The 19,456-nt window shown below is 42.6% G+C and overlaps 1 protein-coding gene across 4 annotated transcripts in view; it reads left to right on the forward strand.

The window, feature by feature from the left end:
• The window catches only part of LOC131187610 (RNA polymerase II-associated protein 1-like), a 106,805-nt gene that overhangs the window by 58,053 nt on the left and 29,296 nt on the right, over positions 1-19,456 (forward strand). For 3 of the 4 annotated variants that reach the window (XM_058162049.1, XM_058162050.1, XM_058162051.1), the window contains exon 2: positions 16,858-16,944. Coding sequence is in view for 1 of the 4 variants with exons in the window: in XM_058162046.1 (XP_058018029.1) it covers positions 17,682-17,687 (6 nt within the window). In the remaining 3 variants the exon portion in view is untranslated. Of the gene's footprint in view, positions 1-16,857; positions 16,945-17,554; positions 17,688-19,456 lie in introns of those variants that run through there. The other variant, XM_058162046.1, reaches the window with a different exon arrangement.

Raw genomic sequence — 19,456 nt, forward strand, 5'->3', positions numbered from 1 at the left:
TTTGCATGCTCTTGACCCTCTATAGCACAGAGGTGGGGAACTATGGCCCCTTTATGGCTTGTGGACCAACTCCCAGAATTCCTGAGCCAGCATGATTTCAATGCCCAGAATTCAGAGCCAGCCTTGTGCCATGAACGTGTGCTAAAATCCAAAAACTTATGAAGGAGATAATGTTTTCACTTTAACTATACTAATCACTGATGAAATCCATTTTTTTTACTACCAGTTCTGTGGGTGTGGCTTGGTAGGTGTGGTGTGGCTTGGTGGAGTGGCAGGGTAAGGATATTGCAAAAACTCCATTCCCAACCCACTCCTGGGGGAAGGATATTGCAAAATCTCCATTCCCACCCCACTCTGGGACCAGCCAGAGGTGGTATTTGCCCATTCTCCAAACTACTCAAAATTTCTGTTACTGGTTCTCCAAACTACTCAAATTTCCATTACCGGTTCTCCAGAACCTGTCAGAACCTGCTGGATTTCACCCCTGATACCGATACACTGTAATGATTTTATTTAAAATCGTGTGTGTGATTGTTGCTTTCCTTCCCCCCCCCCCCTTATATTTTCCTTTTCTCCGTAAGATCTTTTTTATATTTACAGATTTGGCTTTGTTGGTCTTAGAAGATAATTTCTTAATATTTAGATGTAGATTTAGAATTTAGGATTAGGATTTTTTTTAATTTAGTCAATGCATTTTACAGGTTCATGGATGAGGGCAAGCAGATGTGGCAGAGCAAAAGGCTACTTTAACACAATAACAGAATAACAGTGTTAAGTGTTAAGGGACCTTGGAGGTCTTCTAATCAAACTACTAATACTTTGGGAAATGCCAGTTGAGAGAGTGATGGTTTTAAAAAATCATTTCTTTTGGCAAGTTATATGCCCAGTAGAGAATGGCTCTGCATACCATTTTTTTCTAGGAAGCAGAAATGTGGCTAGCTTATGAAAACAACTATACTTTGGAAACGAAATGGGTGAAGTTTTGACTGAAAAAGTTTTGGATCATTTGAATCAATGCTTGTTCAAAAAAAAGAGGGAGGAACAATTTGTTGTTGTTAGTTGCGAAGTCGTGTCCGACCCATCGCGACCCCATGGACAATGTTCCTCCAGGCCTTCCTGTCCTCTACCATCCTCTGGTAGAGGTCCATTTAAACTCATGCCTACTGCTTCAGTGACTCCATCCAGCCACCTCGTTCTCTGTCGTCCCGTTCTTCTTTTGTCCTCAATCTTTCCCAGCATTAGGCTCTTTTCCAGTGAGTCCTTCTTTCTCATTAGGTGGCCAAAGTATTTCAGTTTCATCTTCAGGATCTGTCCTTCTAAAGAGCAGTCAGGGTTGATCTCCTCTAGAACTGACTTGTTTGTTTGCCTTGCAGTCCAAGGGACTCGCAGGAGTCTTCTCCAGAACCAGAGTTCAAAGGCCTCAATTCTTTGGCGCTCAGCCTTTCTTATGGTCCAAACTTCACAGCCATACATTGCAACTGGGAAAACCATAGCCTTGACTATATGCACCTTTGTTGGCAGGGTGATATCTCTGCTTTTTAGTACGCTGTCTAGATTTGCCATAGCTTTCCTCCCCAGGAGCAAGCGTCTTTTAATTTCTTGGCTGCAGTCCCCATCTGCGGTGATCTTGGAGCCCAGGAGAATAAAATCTGTCACTACCTCCATTTCTTCACCATCTATCTGCCAGGAAGTGAGAGGGCCGGATGCCATGATTTTAGTTTTCTTAATGTTGAGTTTCAAGCCAACTTTTGCACTCTCCTCCTTCACCCGCATCATGAGGCTCTTTAGTTTCTCTTCGCTTTCTGCCATTAGAGTGGTATCATCTGCATATCTGAGGTTGTTGATATTTCTTCCAGCAATCTTAATTCCAATTTTTGATTCATCTAGCCCCGCCTTTCTCATGATGTGTTCTGCATATAAGTTAAATAGGCAGGGTGATAGTATACAGCCTTGCTGGACTCCTTTCCCAATTTTGAACCAATTAGTGGTTCCGTGTCCAGTTCTCACTGTTGCTTCTTGACCCGCATACAGGTTTCTCAAGAGACAAATAAGATGGTCTTTAAGAACAAATAAGATGCTCTTTAAGAACTTGCCACAATTTGTTGTGATCCACACAATCAAAGGCTTTAGCATAGTCAATGAAGCAGAAGTAGATGTTTTTCTGGAACTCCCTAGCTTTCTCCATGATCCAGCATATGTTGGCAATTTGATTTCTAGTTCCTCTGCCTCTACGAAACCTTGCCTGTACTTCTGATAGTTCTCGATCCACATACTGCTGGAGCCTAGCTTGTAGGATTTTAAGCATAACCTTACTAGCATGTGAAATGAGTGCAATGGTGTGATAGTTGAACAGTCTTTGGCATTGCCTTTCTTTGGAATTGGAATGTAAACTGACCTTTTCCAATCCTGTGGCCATTGTTGAGTTTTCCAAATTTGCTGGCAAACTGGTTGTAGCACTTTTACTGTGTCGTCTTTTAAGATTTTGAATAGCTCAGCTGGAATACTGTCTCCTCCACTAACTTTGTTGTTGCTCAGATTTCCTAAGGCCCATTTGACTTCACATTCTAGGATGTCTGGCTCAAGGTCAGTGACCATCCCATTGTGGTTATCAGGGATGTTAAGCTCATTCTTGTATAGTTCTTCTGCATAATTTTGCCACCTCTTCTTAATCTCTTCTGCCTCTGTTAGGTCCCTGCCATTTTGGTCGTTTATCATGCCCATCTTTGCATGAAACGTTCCCTTCATATCTCCAATTTTCTTGAATAGATCTCTGGTCCTCCCTATTCTATTGTTTTCTTCTATTTCTTTGCACTGTTCATTTAAGAATGCATTCTTATCCCTTCTAGCTATTCTCTGGAATTTTGCATTCAACTGGGTGTATCTTTCTCTTTCTCCCTTGCCTTTCGCTTCCCTTCTTTCCTCAGCTATTTGCAGAGCTTCCTCAGATAGCCATTTTGCTTTCTTGCATTTCTTTTTCTTTGGAATGGTTTTAGTTGCTACCTCTTGTACAATGTTGCGAACCTCCGTCCATAGTTCATCAGGCACTCTGTCTATCAGATCTAATTCTTTAAATCTATTTGTCACCTCTACTGTATATTCATCAGGGATATGATTTAGTTCATACCTGAGTGGCCTGATGCTTTTCCCTACTTTCTTTAGTTTAAGCCTAAATTTTGCAAGAAGCAGCTCATGATCTGAGCCACAGTCAGCTCCTGGTCTTGTTTTTACTGACTGTATAGAGCTGCTCCATCTTTGGTTGCAAGCACATAGTCAATCTGATTTCTGTGTTGACCATCTGGTGATGTCCATGTGTAGAGTCGTCTCTTAGGTTGTTGGAAAAGAGTGTTTGCTATGACCATTGTATTATCTTGACAGAATTATATCAGATTAATATAGTTATTGCATACTTTTGCTTATATATATGCTTATATGATGTGTTGTTGTTTTATATTGATGCTTGTGTATACTGTTGTGACAAAATAAATAAATAAAATAAATAAAAATAAATAAATTCTATCAGCCTGTGCCCTGCTTCATTTTGTACTCCAAGGCCATACTTGCCTGTTATTCCAGTTATCTTTTGGCTTCCTACTTTAGCATTCCAATCTCCCATGATGATAAGGACATCATTTTTTGGTGTTAATTCTATCAGGTGCTGTAGGGCTTCATAGAGCCGGTCGATTTCATCTTCTTCAGCACCAGTGGTTGGGGTGACTTGACTTGAACTACTGTGATATTGAATGGTTTGCCTTGGATTCGGACTGAGATCATTCTGTTATTTTGGGGATTGTATCCCAGTATTGCTTTTCCTACTTTTTTATTGATTATGAAGGCCACTCCATTTCTTCTGAGGGATTCTTGCCCACAGTAGTATACCTGATAGTCATCTGAATTAAATTCGCCCATTCCTATCCACTTTAGTTCGCTGATTCCTAAGATGTCGATGTTCAGTCTTGTCATCTCTTGTTTGACCACATCCAGCTTGCCTTGATTCATGGATCTTACATTCCAGGTTCCTATGGAGAAAAAATCTTTACAGCATCGGATTTTCCTTTCACCACCAGATACATCCACAGCTGAGCGTCCTTTCGGCTTTGGCCCAGTCGCTTCATTCTTTCTGGCGCTACTAGTACTAGCCCTCCGCTCTTCCCCAGTGGCATATTGGACACCTTCTGACCTGAGGGGCTCATCTTCCGGCATCATAACTTTTTTCCTTTTTGTACTGTCCATGGGGTTTTCATGGCAAAAATACTGGAGTGGGTTGCCATTTCCTTCTCCAGTGGATTACGTTTTGTCAGAACTCTCTGCTATGACCTGTCTGTCTTGGGTGTCCCTGCATGGCATAGCTCATAGCTTCATTGAGCTACGCAAGCCCCTTCGCCACAACAAGGCAGTAATCCATGAAAGGGGGAGGAACAATAGAAAGAATCAATTCCTGAAGATGAACATTTAAAAACATATTTTTTTTGGAGATGATGCTTTCCAGGTTATATCCAGTGATGAACACATAATTTCTCTAAATGTAATTAAGCAAATTACTGGCTGGGAAAATGGAAGCTGGGCAACTAGCCATAGCCCCACAATAGAGAAAAACATCACCAAGGTAACCAAGGCCATGATGCTAGGCATCAACAGCTCCCATGACACAACCTGCCTATAAGCTGGAAACCATGGCAACCCACAAAAATGGCAATTAGAGAAGTTGAGAGAGTTGCAAATTTACTAAAGAATGCCAATTTTCAAATCAAATATTATTTTTAGCCACTACTTCCTGGCCTATTATTTGACACAGTAATTCTTTCAGATCAATTGAAATGACTCCATATATTAAAAAAAAAAATCTTGCAGAGATGAAATAATAGATTTATCTGTCCCCCTGGTGGAAAAGCTGAACTGACAAAAATTCTGGACATATCTGATTCAGATATTCAGAGTTTATGAAGAAAACCACAAGGAAAATGGGTTTGGAACCGAAATATATAATTGTCATTTTTATGTAAGTATATGAATATGATTAATAATAAATTAGGGAAATGAGACCACTGGTGGGATTATTGTAAGCAGAATAATATGAATGCAACATAGTTTTATTACAGGTAGTCTTCGACTTACAACCACAACTGAGCCCAAAATTTCTGCTACTAAGGGAGACAGTTGTTAAATGATTTTTGCCCTATATTACGTTCTTTCTTGCCACAGTTGTTAAATGAATCATTGCAGTTAAGTTAGTAACATGGTTGTTAAGTGAATCTGGCTTCCCCATTGACTTTGCTTGTCAGAAGTTTCCACATGACCCTGGGACACCGTACTTGTCAAGTGTCTAAATTTTATTCATGTGACTATGGGGATATTGCAATGATCATAAGTGTGAAAAATGTTCATAAATCAGTTTTTCAGTACTGTTGTAACTTCAAACAGTCACTAAATGAACTGTTGTAAGTCGAGGACCATCTGTATTTTTATAATAGGTGAACGCCAGGCCATATCTCAGTCACCTATTACTCAGTCTGAAGTACTGACTTACAGTAGATAGAATTCACACTAGATAGTCCCAAATGTATATGTCGAAGATAATGAATAATCTAACCCATAGTCACTAAAACCTAGAGGCCTGACAACGGCTCCACTTTGTTTTGTGATTTATCTGTGTGGCAGATTTTTTTGAAAAGAGGGGAAAAAATATTAGCTGCTATGGAATCCATTTATTTCCTCTTTTAGAATCTCAATCATTTGCTTTTATTACTGTTTGTAGAAGTGAATTTTGCAGACCTATTAAATTCTATCTGCCGATGCCATGCGATATTCGCCACACAAACTCTTGCGCCTGCGAGGCTCCCCCGCCTCGCAGGAATGGCCCTCCACATTACCGAGGGCCGGCCTTATTGACGGGTTTTGTGACCCAGAGAGGTGGCATGCATCTAGGAAGAATCTTTGGGTTTTTTTAAATAGGGATTTTTTAAAGGGGGGGAGGGTAAGGACGGGTGATGGGGGTATCCCGTCAGGGAGGGGTCCAGTTCCTGCGTCTGCTTGCGGCGTTATTCCAACTGGTCCGAAGGTAATGGGAGAGGGTTATGTTCCAGTTTATGAGGGTAGTTCTATTGGCACGGTAAGTGGGAGGGGCAGATATGGTGGAAGCGGGGGGCCATATCAATTTCTGGGGGGGCATGCCCGCTGTTTGAAAGCAGTCGCCCGCTCCGGCCCCTCAGGCTTCTCCCATTCCCCGAGTGGCCAGTTTCCTCAGAACTTGGACCTTCGGCTGATGTTGTGTAATGCATGGTCCGTGGTGAATAAAGCCCCTCTGATCTTATACAGGAGGGGGCCGCGGACATTATGGGCATTACGGAGACCTGGTTGGGCACGGAAGGGGGGGTTCCCCTTGTCGAGATGTGCCCACCAGGTTTCCGAGCATTCCATCAGCCGAGGGCCCAAGGTAGGGGTGGGGGGGTGGCGGTTTTTATTAAGGAGAGTCTAGAACCGAGGGAGACCACTGTACCTCAGATATCCGGTTGTGAATCCCTCTTTGTGAAATGGGGTCGTAGGATTCAGGTGGGCTTGTTGATCACGTACCTGGCTCCTTGCTGCGTGACAACAGCCCTGCCTAAGTTGTTGGAGGTGCTTGTCGGGGTGGCGGTTGAGACCCCCAGACTTATGGTCATGGGGGATTTCAACTTGCCATTGACCGGTGTGGCATCTACGACAGCTCGGGAGTTCATGGCCTCCATGACGGCCATGGACCTGACTCAAGTAGTTAGCGGCCCTACTCACATTGGGGGAGGCACACTGGATTTGATTTTTATCTCTGGGCAGTGGTTGAATGATCTGGATTTAGGAGATTTAGGGATTGAGCCACTGTCATAGTCAGATCATTCTCTCCTTCGTCTGGACTTTCGGACCGCCACTCACCACTGCAGGGAGATGGGACCAATGCGTTGGTTCCGTCCCAGGCGCCTAATGGACCCGGAGAGGTTTCTGATGGAGCTTGGGCCGTTCCCTGAGGATCTGGCCCACGGCACGGCCGAAGAGCTAGTCTCAGGCTGCGGTCGGCACTTTGGACCGTGTCGTGCCTTTGCGGCCTCTGACCCGGCGCAGACCTCCCTCGGCTCCTTGGTTTTCCGAGGAGCTGAGGGAGATGAAGCGCCGGAAAAGACGCGTAGAGAGTGCTTGGAGATCCAGCCATATGGAAGCCGACCGAACACTAGTTAGGTCATATATTCAGACCTACCTAGTGGCTTTGAGGGAGGCTAAGCGTTCCTACGTTTCCACCCTCATTGCATCGGCAGATAACGGCCCGGCCACCCTGTTTCGGGTGACCCGCTCTCTTCTTCAACAGGAGGAGCGGGATGACCCCCTACAGGGACGAGCTGAGGATTTTAGTATGTATCTGCACGATAAAATCACTCAGCTTTGGGATGGTATGGATCAAAATTGGGTAGATCCAGGTGAGGTGTTAGAGACTCGTCTTGTTGAGATTATTTGGGATCGGTTTTACCCTGTGGCTCCTGACGACATGGACAGGTTACTGGGAGGATGAATGCCACCACTTGTTCATTGGACCCGTGTCCCTCCTGGTTGATGCTGGCCATGCAGGAGGTGACACGAGGCTGGCTCCGGGGGATTATCAATGCTTCTTTGTTGGAAGGGGTTGTTCCTTCCGCCTTGAAAGAGGCGGTGGTGAGACCCCTCCTCAAGAAGCCTTCCCTGGACCCGGCTGTTTTAGGAAATTATCGTCCAGTCTCCAATCTTCGTTTTGTGGCGAAGGTTGTAGAGAGTGTGGTGGCATGTCAGTTACCCCAATACCTGGATGAAACTGTCTATCTAGACCTGTTCTAGTCCAGTTTCCGACCTGGGTATAGCACAGAGGCAGCTTTAGTCGCATTGGTTGATGATCTCTTGAGGGCTCGGGACAGGGGTTATTCCTCTGCCCTGGTCCTGTTAAACCTCTCAGCGGCTTTTGATACCATCGACCATGGTATCCTGCTGCACCGGTTGGGGAGTTTGGGAGTGGGAGGCACCGTTTATTGGTGGTTCTCTTCCTATCTCTCTGACCGGTCGCAGACGGTGTTGGCAGGGGGGCAGAGATTGACCGCGAGGTGCCTCACGTGTGGGGTGTGGGGGTCGATTCTCTCGCCTCTCCTGTTCAACATCTATATGAAGCCGCTGGGTGAGATCATCAGTGGTTTTGGGGTGAGTTACCAACTGTACGCTGAAGATACGCAGTTGTACTTTTCCACCCCAGGCTACCCCAATGAAGCTGTCGAAGTGCTGTCCCAGTGTTTGGAAGCCGTGCGGGTCTGGATGGGGAGAAACAGGCTCAGGCTCAATCCCTCCAAGACGGAGTGGCTGTGGATGCCAGCACCCCGGTACAGTCAGCTGCAGCCGCAGCTGACTGTTGGGGGCAAGTCATTGGCCCCAATGGAGAGGGTGCGCAACTTAGGCGTCCTCCTGGATGGACGGTTTTTGTTTTTGGTTTGGTTTACATTTATATCCCGCCCTTCTCCGAAGACTCAGGGCGGCTTACAGTGTATAAGGCAATAGTCTCATTCTATTTGTATATTTTTTACAAAGTCAACTTATTGCCCCCCCAACAATCTGGGTCCTCATTTTACCTACCTTATAAAGGATGGAAGGCTGAGTCAACCTTGGGCCGGGCTTGAACCTGCAGTAATTGCAGGCTCTGTGTTCTAATAACAGGCTTCTTAATGGCCTGAGCTATCCCGGCCCTGTTGTCTTTTGAAGACCATTTGACGACCGTCTTCAGGAGGGCTTTTCATCAGGTTCGCCTGATCCGCCAGTTGCGCCCCTTTCTTGACCGGGATGCCTTATGCACGGTCACTCATGCTCTTGTTACATCTCGCTTGGACTACTGCAATGCTCTCTACATGGGGCTCCCCTTGAAGAGCACCCGGAGACTCCAGTTAGTCCAGAATGCAGCTGCGCGGGTGATAGAGGGGGCCGCTCGTGGCTCCCATGTAACACCACTCCTGCGCAAGCTGCACTTGCTGCCTGTGGTCTATCGGGTACACTTCAAGGTATTGGTTACCACCTTTAAAGTGCTCCATGGCTTAGGACCGGGTTATTTACAGGACCGCCTGCTGCTTCTGTTTGCCTCCCACCGACCCGTGCGCTCTCACAGAGAGGGACTCCTCAGGGTGCCATCGGCCAAGCAATGCGGCTGGCGACCCCCAGGGGAAGGGCCTTCTCTGTGGGGGCTCCTACCCTCTGGAACGAACTTCCCCCGGGACTTTGTCAACTTCCCGACCTTCAGACCTTTCGCCGCGAGCTGAAGACGTATCTATTTCTTCAAGCAGGACTGGCATAGGATTTTAGAATTTTATATGTTACTATTGGGGTTTTAAATTTTAACTGGGTTTTATTGTTTTATATATATTTTAAATTGGCCATATTTGATAGGTTTTTTAATTATTGTTTTATTATATTTATTATTGTGGTTTTAGTTGGCTGTGAACCGCCCTGAGTCCTTCGGGAGAAGGGCGGTATAAAAATTTGATTAAATAAATAAATAAATAAATAAATAAATAAATAAATAAATAAATAAATAAATAAATTGGGTTATAGATATAAATTTTACTTTTTGGTGAAAAAGCATCAGTAGAAAATTGCAGAATAATTCATAACATAACATAACAACAGAGTTGGAAGGGACCTTGGAGGCCTTCTAGTCCAACCCCTTGCCCAGGCAGGAAACTCTACACCATCTCAGTCAGATGGTTATCCAACATTTTCTTAAAAATTTCCAGTGTTGGAGCATTCACAACTTCTGAAGGCAAGTCGTTCCACTTATTAATTATTCTAACTGTCAGGAAATTTCTCCTTAGTTCTAAGTTGCTTCTTTCTTTGATCAATTTCCACCCATTGCTTCTTGTTCTACCCTCAGGTGCTTTGGAGAACAGCCCGACTCCCTCTTCTTTGTGGCAACCCCTGAGATATTGGAACACAGCTATCATGTCTCCCCTAGTCCTTCTTTTTATTAAACTAGACATACCCAGTTCCTGCAACCGTTCTTCATATGTTTTAGCCTCCAGTCCCCTAATCATCTTTGTTGCTCTTCTCTGCACTCTTTCTAGAGTCTCAACATCTTTTTTACATCGTGGCGACCAAAACTGGATGCAATATTCCAAGTGAGGCCTTACCAAGGCATTATAAAGTGGTACTAACACTTCACGTGATCTTGATTCTATTCCTCTGTTTATGCAGCCCAGAACTGTGTTGGCTTTTTTAGCAGCTGCTGCACACTGCTGGCTCATATCTAAATGGTTATCCACTAGGACTCCAAGATCCCTCTCACAGGTACTACTATTGAGCAAGGTACCACATATACGGTACCTGTGCATTTTTTTTTTTTGCCTAAATGTAGAACCTTACTTTTTTCATTGTTGAATTTCATTTTGTTATATAGTGCCCAATGTTCAAGTCTGTCAAGATCTTTCTGTAACTTGAGCCTATCTTCTGGAGTGTTGGCTATTCCTGCCAGCTTGGTGTCATCTGCAAATTTGATGAGTTCCCCATCTATTCCCTCGTCCAAGTCATTGATGAAGATGTTGAAGAGTACTGGGCCTAAAACAGAGCCTTGGGGTACTCCACTGCATACTTCCCTCCATGTGGATGTAGTTCCGTTGAGGACTACACGTTGAGTGCGGTTGGTCAGCCAGTTACGAATCCATCTGGTGGTGGTGCTGTCTAACCCACATTTTTCTACTTTATCTAGTAGTAGGTTATGGTCTACTTTATCAAATGCTTTACTGAAGTCCAAGTAAATTATATCGACAGCATTCCTCTGGTCTACTAATTTTGTCATTTTGTCAAAGAATGCGATAAGATTAGTCTGGCATGATCTGTTTTTGACAAACCCATGTTGGCTTTTGGTTATTACTTTGTTTGCTTCTAGGTGTTCGGTGATTCGTTGCTTGATTATCTTTTCCAGAATCTTCCCCGGTATTGAGGTCAGGCTGATAGGTCTGTAGTTTCCTGGATCTGTTTTTTTTCCTTTTTTGAAGATGGGAACTACATCAGCTCTTTTCCAGTCCTCTGGCAGCTCCCCTGTGCTCCAGGATCTTTGAAAGATATAGTTCAGTGGTTCTGAGATCACGTCTGCCAGTTCCTTCAGAACCCTGGGGTGTAATCCATCCAGTCCTGGTGATTTGAACTCGTCTAGGGTAGACAGTGTTCACATACCATTTTCTTCCCTATTTTAACTTGTGTTTCTAATCTGTTTTTTGTAGTGCCGTTTTTGATAGGTTGGATTGTTTTTTCCTTTTGTGTAAAGCGAGTAATTTTGATAATTGAATTTTTTGTAAATTCAAAGCGGGAAGAACTGTAATAAGCTCCACAACCATCTTGGAACATAGAACTTTGGGGTTTTTTTCGACTATTGAAGGGCTATCTGATCATCCTTAAGTCTATACAAAACAATGCTTTTATAACATTTGTAATCCCCATTTGTTATTCTCCATGATTAGTTATTGCATCTCTTTTAAGTCACTATTGAACTGTAGGCAAGGTAAGTGATTTTTCTCCTGACTTTGCTGCTGTTCCTCTTCGGCAAGTCACATACACACATGCCCAGTGGAGAAAATTACACAAATGAGATAGGTCTGGCAAATTGCACAATTCAGGATTTCCTGCTAGTTGCTTTTTCTTCTTTTCCTCCAGCACTGCATTTGGGCATCTCACAAGTTCAGAGTAACTTGTGATTAAAGCAAACAAACACGTTGACTCCATGTTTCACCAATGTACATCAATTATGCAGTAGCGAGCTAGTTCTCTTTTGGTCAATATAGTCGGGAACACACAAGGTTCTAGTGATGACAGTTCAGCTATTGGGTCTTCTGCATCTGGAGAACTGAAACTGACCATTTGCCGTGCAGTCTTCTCTCTAAACAATGTGTGAAGTGAAATGCAGAGGAGATACTCCCGGTGGTTGTACAAGAACTGCAATGCATCTTTTGGCGGGATAAAGAGGTGGGGTCATGCTTTACCTTGTTCTGAGGTATAGGTGGTGGAGCATCTAGTGGCTACCATCACTTCCATTCATCTATAGAGTACAACCATGTTGCACAAAGTAGTCAAGACCCTGCCATTGTATTCTGGAAAAGTGCGCTTTTCTATAGAAACTGTTGGGAACGTTGGACTAGATGCAATAGAAGATATTCCATTTTTCAGTCCCTCCTTTTCTACTTGGTAGTCATGCTCCTTCTTTCCCCAGCTCTAATTTAATCCTTTTAAAGGTTTTTTCTTTCTCCAATTTCATATTTAAAAATGGTTTCTTTTTCTCCAGTTCCCCCCCCCCCCACACACACTTTCCGCTCAAATCCTAGCTCCATTCTTTTTAACTGGTGCTGGATTTCTAATGTCTTAATTCAAGCAGGTGGATGGGGTGCCTAGTCTCTAATGTGACAGTTTATGATGCTGATACGTTATCCATCAAGATATCTTTTACTAGTTGGATAGCCAAAGGTGTCTTCCCAAATCTCAAAAATATCCTAACAATTCCATTAAATCCAAAAGCTAAAGAATAATGTTTGTTTGTGCAAGCCACTGGTTTATACAAAGTACTGAGAAAAGAGGAATTATAGGCAGTAATAGGAGTTTTCTTTCATAAATGTGAAAGAGTGAATTTTCCCTCTTTTGGGTGTCCTTTAGTGTTCAGTTTGTCTCACTCCTGAATCCATAGGGCAGACCCCTATGGGATGAATGACTAAAACCCCCAAATTTCCTCTCCCAGAAGTCTCCTAGGTTTGCACAGAACCAGCCTTGCTTCCCTGCCTTGGAGTAGCAATTTGATGGTATCTTGACAGGTTTCATCACCTGTCTTCGCAGAGCTCCCTTATTTCACAATTCTCCTGCCAACCCCCATGTACTGTATGTGTGTGAGAGAGACTACTTTTGTTGATTTACAGATACTAAAAAAAAAATTATTTGTGTAAAACAACCTTCTGGCTTCAATAACTTACAGGAATGGGGTGAGAAGTTTCAGCTGGGAGATACACAGTTTAGCAAGAGATAAAATCTGATTCAATTATTTTGAAAAACAAGGAACTGAATGTTAAGATGGAAGAAGCCTCACTTAAAGAAATGCATGCCATGTTCTCAGTAGACAAGAATATGTTTCTGGTGCTCTTGCGATGAGTGTGCTAGGGCAAGTTAGTTTTTCCATTCACAAAAATACTAAGAAAATAAAACTTCTGGAAAACAATCTCCATTGTAACAGGTTTGTGTTGTCATGGGCTGTTTGGAGAATGGGGAATGATATGTTACGGCTGAGTATCTAAGAAGAAATATACCAACGGATGCCCGAAGCCCAGATCAACAATGGTGCTTGTCAGCTCTTCTATTGATTAACTGACAAGACATTAAGATTCAATGTGTGCTGAAAACTAAGGAGTGTGGCAGTGAAAGATAAAGGCATGAGAGCTGGGGAAAAACATCTTTGTGGTGCCTTCCTTTTCCTTGGTTACCTAGCCACGTCCATATTTTGCTTATTGATTACTTCAAGCCTGTTGGTAAAGTGTAAATGAGTAGTTCCCAAACTAGAGAGGGCTAGAGAAGGCTAGAAGGAGCCATAAACCCATCTCAACTGCCCAAGGCCACTACTGGGTATGTCTTGTCTGGTGAAAAGAAGGACTAGGGGTGACATGAGACCAGCGTTCCAATAACTCAGGGGCTGCCACAAAGAAGAGGGAGTCAAGCTATTCTCAAAAGCACTTGAGGGTAGGACAAGAAGCAATGGCTGGAAACTAATCAAGGAGAGAAACAACTTAGAATTAAGGAGACATTTCCTGACAGAACTATTAATCAGTGTAACAACTTGCCTCCAGAAGTTGTGAATGCTCCAACACTGGAAGTTTTTAAGAAAAGATTGGATAACCATTTGTCTGAAGTGGTGTAGGGTTTTCTGCCTAAGCAGGGGGTTGGACTAGAAGACCTCCAAGGTCCCTTCCACTATTCTATTCTATTCTATTCTATTCTATTCTATTCTATTCTATTCTATTCTATTCTATTCTATTCTACTCTACTCTACTCTACTCTACTCTACTCTACTCTACTCTACTCTACTCTACTCTACTCTATTCTATTCTATTCTATTCTATTCTATTCTATTCTATTCTATTCTATCTTGTTAAATATGCATTAAAATGGGTGGAATAAAAAACCCTAGGTTTAAACCCAGAAGTATAAATATACAATATATGTCTGAGTTCTGTGCAGTCAGCTGCTGTGTTTAAGGCTTCATTCTTCTCCAGGATTCTAGTCTAGTTGAGAGGTACCTGGGATTCTTCCATCAAGTTTAAGTATATGGAGAGCTATGATTTATAGCCAAGTGAAGTTGTGAAGTCTGACAGATTGCAAGTTTGAGCAACTACTATGTTCAGGAACACAGGTAGTCCTCGATTTATGACTACAACTGAGTCCAACATTTCTGTTGCTAAGTGAGTGTGTTGCTAAGTGAACTTTGCCCCATTTTATGATTTTTCTTGCCACAGTTATTAAATTAGTAACATGTTTGTTAAGTAAATCTGGCTTCCCCATTGACTTTGCTTGTCAGAAGGTTGTAAAAGGGGATCATATGAGCCTGGGACCCTGCAAGTGTCGTAAATATGAAGTTGCCAAGCATTTCAATATTGATCACTGACTATGGGGATGCTACAATGGTCGTAAGTGTAAAAATGGTCATAAGTTCCTTTTTTTCAGTACAGTTGTAACTTTGAATAGTCACTAAGCAAATTCTTGTAAGTGAAGCACTACCTGTACTTCAGGATTTGAGGTGCTAATAGACAGCAGAGATTCCCAAATGCTGTTCAACATTCCTGCACTTTCTTAAAGGCATGATTATGAACTAGTTCCTAGCAACTCAACTGACCACAAATGACTTTATTTGTCATTGTAAACAGGTTTGTGTTATCACTGAGTTTTGGGGGATGGAAAATGATACGCTATCATTGAGGAAAAAAATATACCAATATCTATTGCTTCACAGGAAGGAACATCTAAAGAGAGAGGCATGATGCTAAAGGTTACTATTCCTAACTTCCATGTATTTTCCTCTGAAGAAAGGCAGGGCAATATATATTTTTATTTTTTAAAAAAACCTGAGGATTTTATGCAAGGATCATAGTGGAAAGAGGGCCAGCTGTCTAATGGTTAAGTGTTCAGATTAGAAACCAGAAAACTTTGAATTTTAGTCCTACCTTAGACATGAAAGCTGCCTGGATATCTTTGGCCTAGTCACTTTCTCTCATCCCACAACATCAGGCCAGCAGGTCAATTCTGTTGCAACCAACAGACCGACATTAAATTGATTTGATAAAGCAGACCCAGCACCTGTTTGACAATTGCTAGGAAGGGGGGGGAAAGGGAATGGCAGCTATCCATAGCAGTGACACAGTGTGAAAAGACCCCAGTGTCAAAACCACACATGATCTCTGAAGAAAGAACAGGATGTATGAATAGAATAGAATAGAATAGAATTCTTTATTGGCCAAGTGTGATTGGACACACAAGGAATTTGTCTTGGTGCATATGCTCTCAGTGTACATAAAAGGAAAGTTCATCAAGAATTCTAAGGTACAACACTGAATAACAGTCATAGGGTACAAATAAGCAATCAGGAAACAATATCAATACAAATCGTAAGGATACAAGCAACAAAGTTACAGTCATACAGTCATAAGTGAAAGGAGATGGGTGATGGGAATGATGAGAAGATTAATAATAGTGCAGACTTAGTAAATAGTTTGACAGTGTTGAGGAAATTATTTGTTTAGCAGAGTGATGGCATTTGGGGAAGAAACTGTTCTTGTGTCTAGTTGTTCTGGTGTACAATGCTCTATAGCATCATTTTGAGGGTAGGAGTTGAAACAGTTTATGTCCAGGATGTGAGGGGTCTGTAAATATTTTCACAGCCCTCTTTTTGACTCATGCAATAGTATACAGGTCCTCAGTGGAAGGCAGGTTGGTTTATATACCAGTATACATTGCAAAGACATGTTGCTCCGTTCACATTTTCTGAATAGTGCTTCTGCATATATGTGTAACGCCGCTGGATTATTCCATTGTTCCTAAAATAGTTCACAAGTTTCTTTTAAAAAAAGTCACAATGAGAGTATAATGATCCTTGAGGGAACAGTCATCTTATTGAACAATAAAAAGAAGCCTGCCAAGTTAGTTCTGAAGAGTACCTTTGAGGCCAATGAATCAAAGTGACTGCAGTCTTCCAAATACTTACTTGTGATAACATGCTGCCAGGACCTAGTTCAAATGCCCAGCATTCTCTGAGCAATTGAATTCAATGTATTTGAAAAATCTCTTTCAGACATGAACTACGCCTATCTTTTCATGACCACAATGACAGATTACGTTGAGAAGCAGTTCAGTTACCAGAAATACATTCCAACCTATATTACAAACAGTGGTCTTTTCCATTCTAAATTCTATGCAACTTCTCAGCACATTGTCTTGGTTGCAAACCACCAAAGGTTGCAAACTGCTCACCCTTTTGTAGCAACTCACAGGTGCATAAAGGTACTTTATCATGGCACCATAGTGTGAAAATGGTCTGCACCCTCAAATCGATTGTCTTGAGCATCTGGAAGCTGGTAATCCAACCCTCCTAAACCTGTGATATTAGGACAAATTTAGCCTATCAATGCTGGATATCCAAATCTTTATTTTTACTATGGATGTTGGATAGATACATCAATGTGCCTCTCAACTACCTGTCAACATTAAGAATAACAATAAATCATTTTCATCACATTAGAATGCAGCGGCTTTCAGACTCTTTTAATGCATTGCAATAAAACTAATTTAGCAAATTCTTTGTGTTTCTTCCTTTTCCAGAGCTACGTGCTGCCACTTGATCAGGCAGAGAATGGAAGACTCTAAGCAATCCTGAGAGGATGTTCCCCCATCTGAAACTCAATACAGGTAGTTCTTGACTTACAGAACCACAATAGAGGGCTGTGAAAATATTTGCAGATCCCTCGCATCCTGGACATAAACTGTTTCAACTCCTACCCTCAAAACGACGCTATAGAGCACTGCACACCAGAACAACTAGACACAAGAACAGTTTTTTCCCGAAGGCCATCACTCTGCTAAACAAATAATTCCCTCAACACTGTCAGACTATTTACTGAATCTGCACTACTATTAATCGTTTCATAGTTCCCATCGCCAATCTCTTTCCACTTATGACTGTATGACTATAACTTGTTGCTGGCAATCCTTATGATTTATATTGATATATTGATCATCAATTGTGTTGTAAATGTTGTACCTTGATGAATGTATCTTTTCTTTTATGCACACTGAGAGCATATGCACCAAGACAAATTCCTTGTGTGTCCAATCACACTTGGCGAATAAAAAAATTCTATTCTATTCTATTCTATTCTATTCTATTCTATTCTATTCTATTCTATTCTATTCTATTCTAGAGCCCTACATTTTTGTTGCTAAGTCAGACTGTTCTTAAGTGAATTTTGTCCCATGTTACGACTTTTCTTGCCACAGCTATTAAGTGAATCTGGCTTCCCCATTGACTTTGCTTGCCAGAAGGTCGCAAAAGGGGATCACAGGACCCCAGGACACTGCAACTGTCATAAATAGGAGTCTGTTGCCAGGTGTCCAAATTTTGGCCGCATGACTATGAGGATGCTGCAATGGTCGTAAGTATGAAAAACGGTTGTATTTTTTTTCAATGCCGTTGTAACTTTGAACAGTCACTAAATGAACTGTTGTAAGTCGAGGACTACCTGTATAGGAGAAAACCATAACACTTTGCATGAAAAGGGAACTATTCCTAGATTTTTAATTGCAAGTTTATGTGAAGCTTCTGTGATGACTCAGGGCAAGGCACGGAGGCAACACAGCCAACGGATAGTTCGAACTCCCCTTTATTGCTCCAACTTTCCCCCAAATGCTCCCACATTTATGGCAAGTCCCAGAGCAAAGTGCTCAGACACACACCTCCAGCAGCCTCTGGCTGCGAGTAGTTCAGCAAAACGCTGTTAGCACGATGGCTTCAAGGCAAGAAGTCCAGTGAGGCAAAGGAACAAGGCAGCAATAAGGTAAGAAGTCCAACAAACTCCAGACGTCAGCAACGGCACACAAAATTCCACAAATTCAGTGCTTGTTCCTGACAAGCGCCCCTCCCTACAGTGTCTCCTTAAGTCTCGGCCCCCAGGTGTGCCTTGTGAAAAGGGGTGGGGAGCTGGCCTGTGCTGCTCCCACCTCCTCTCCACTCTCCACACTTGGCAAGTGGTCCTTGCTCATTGCCTGAGCTCCGTTGCTCCTCATCTCCACTGCCTGCCCTCTCTTCCCCCCTCCCTCAGTCGTCTTGCCAATGTTCTTCCCTGCTGGCAAGCCGTCCTAGACCCGAGGGACCTGGGGCTGCCTCGTTCTGCTCCTCCCCGCGTTCCTCCAGAGCCAACAAGGCTGCCTCCTCGACCTCCGTCGGCCCCAGGTTTGGCTCTTTCTCTGTAGATTCAATTCCGATGGGGCCATGACAGCTTCTGTGCTGAAATGCGCTGTTTTGAATAATCACTTTTACTAAACTATCAAATCATAGCTGGAGTGCCAAGGATGAGAAAGGCACTCTGTGAAGGAAGGAACCAAAGTGAGAGACTCGGTGACAGAACCTTAGTAGATTTCCAAACATTCAACTTGGTACATTTTAACTAACCTTGCAGGCTCCAATTCAGCTGATGACTCCAAGCATAGAATATAATATAGCACAGCTAGATCAAACTCTGTATTGTGCACTAAGATGAATCTACTATAGCAGCTGATTGCTCTGGTTAACATTAAATTGCAGTCCCTACTTTTGGTACTTCTTTTTCCTGCCCTTTCCATGGGTAAATATTTTTGGCCTTGTATTTTTCAGTTCTGAAGTTGGGCAACTCTGGTTGTAGGTATTATTGACATCATTTTCCTGAGAAATTCCAGCTTTCAGGTACACCACATCTTTTTCTTTTTCTTTTTTTCATTTTGCTGCATAATTGCATAATTTTCTTAGTAATGATGTAACCCCAAGTTGTAAGGGGGGGAAATTAACATAGCAGAAGCCTAAGATCTTGGCTCATGTGACAAGAGAAATGAACAATTTGAATGAGAATATTAGTACTAATGGGAATGTACAATAATTGAAACTATGGCAAATGGAGTTGTACAGCTTCCAGACAACCGTAAATATCTATGCTCAGAAGGAAGGAGGCATTGCATTACTAACATTTGTAGAGCATTTAGAGCTCAGATAGAAGAAAGTCCTTGAGGCATACTCCATAGCACACATTAGAACTTAATACAGGAGGCTGAGACAAATTTTATACTTCCAAACAAATACCATGGAGTACAACCCCATTTACAAACAAAATGCTTGGGTTACTGTCCTTCCATATTTTAAAGCATCAAAAAAGGCAACAAACAAACAAAAGAG

This window comes from Ahaetulla prasina, chromosome 1, assembly GCF_028640845.1.
Source record: "Ahaetulla prasina isolate Xishuangbanna chromosome 1, ASM2864084v1, whole genome shotgun sequence".
Lineage (NCBI taxonomy): Eukaryota > Metazoa > Chordata > Lepidosauria > Squamata > Colubridae > Ahaetulla > Ahaetulla prasina.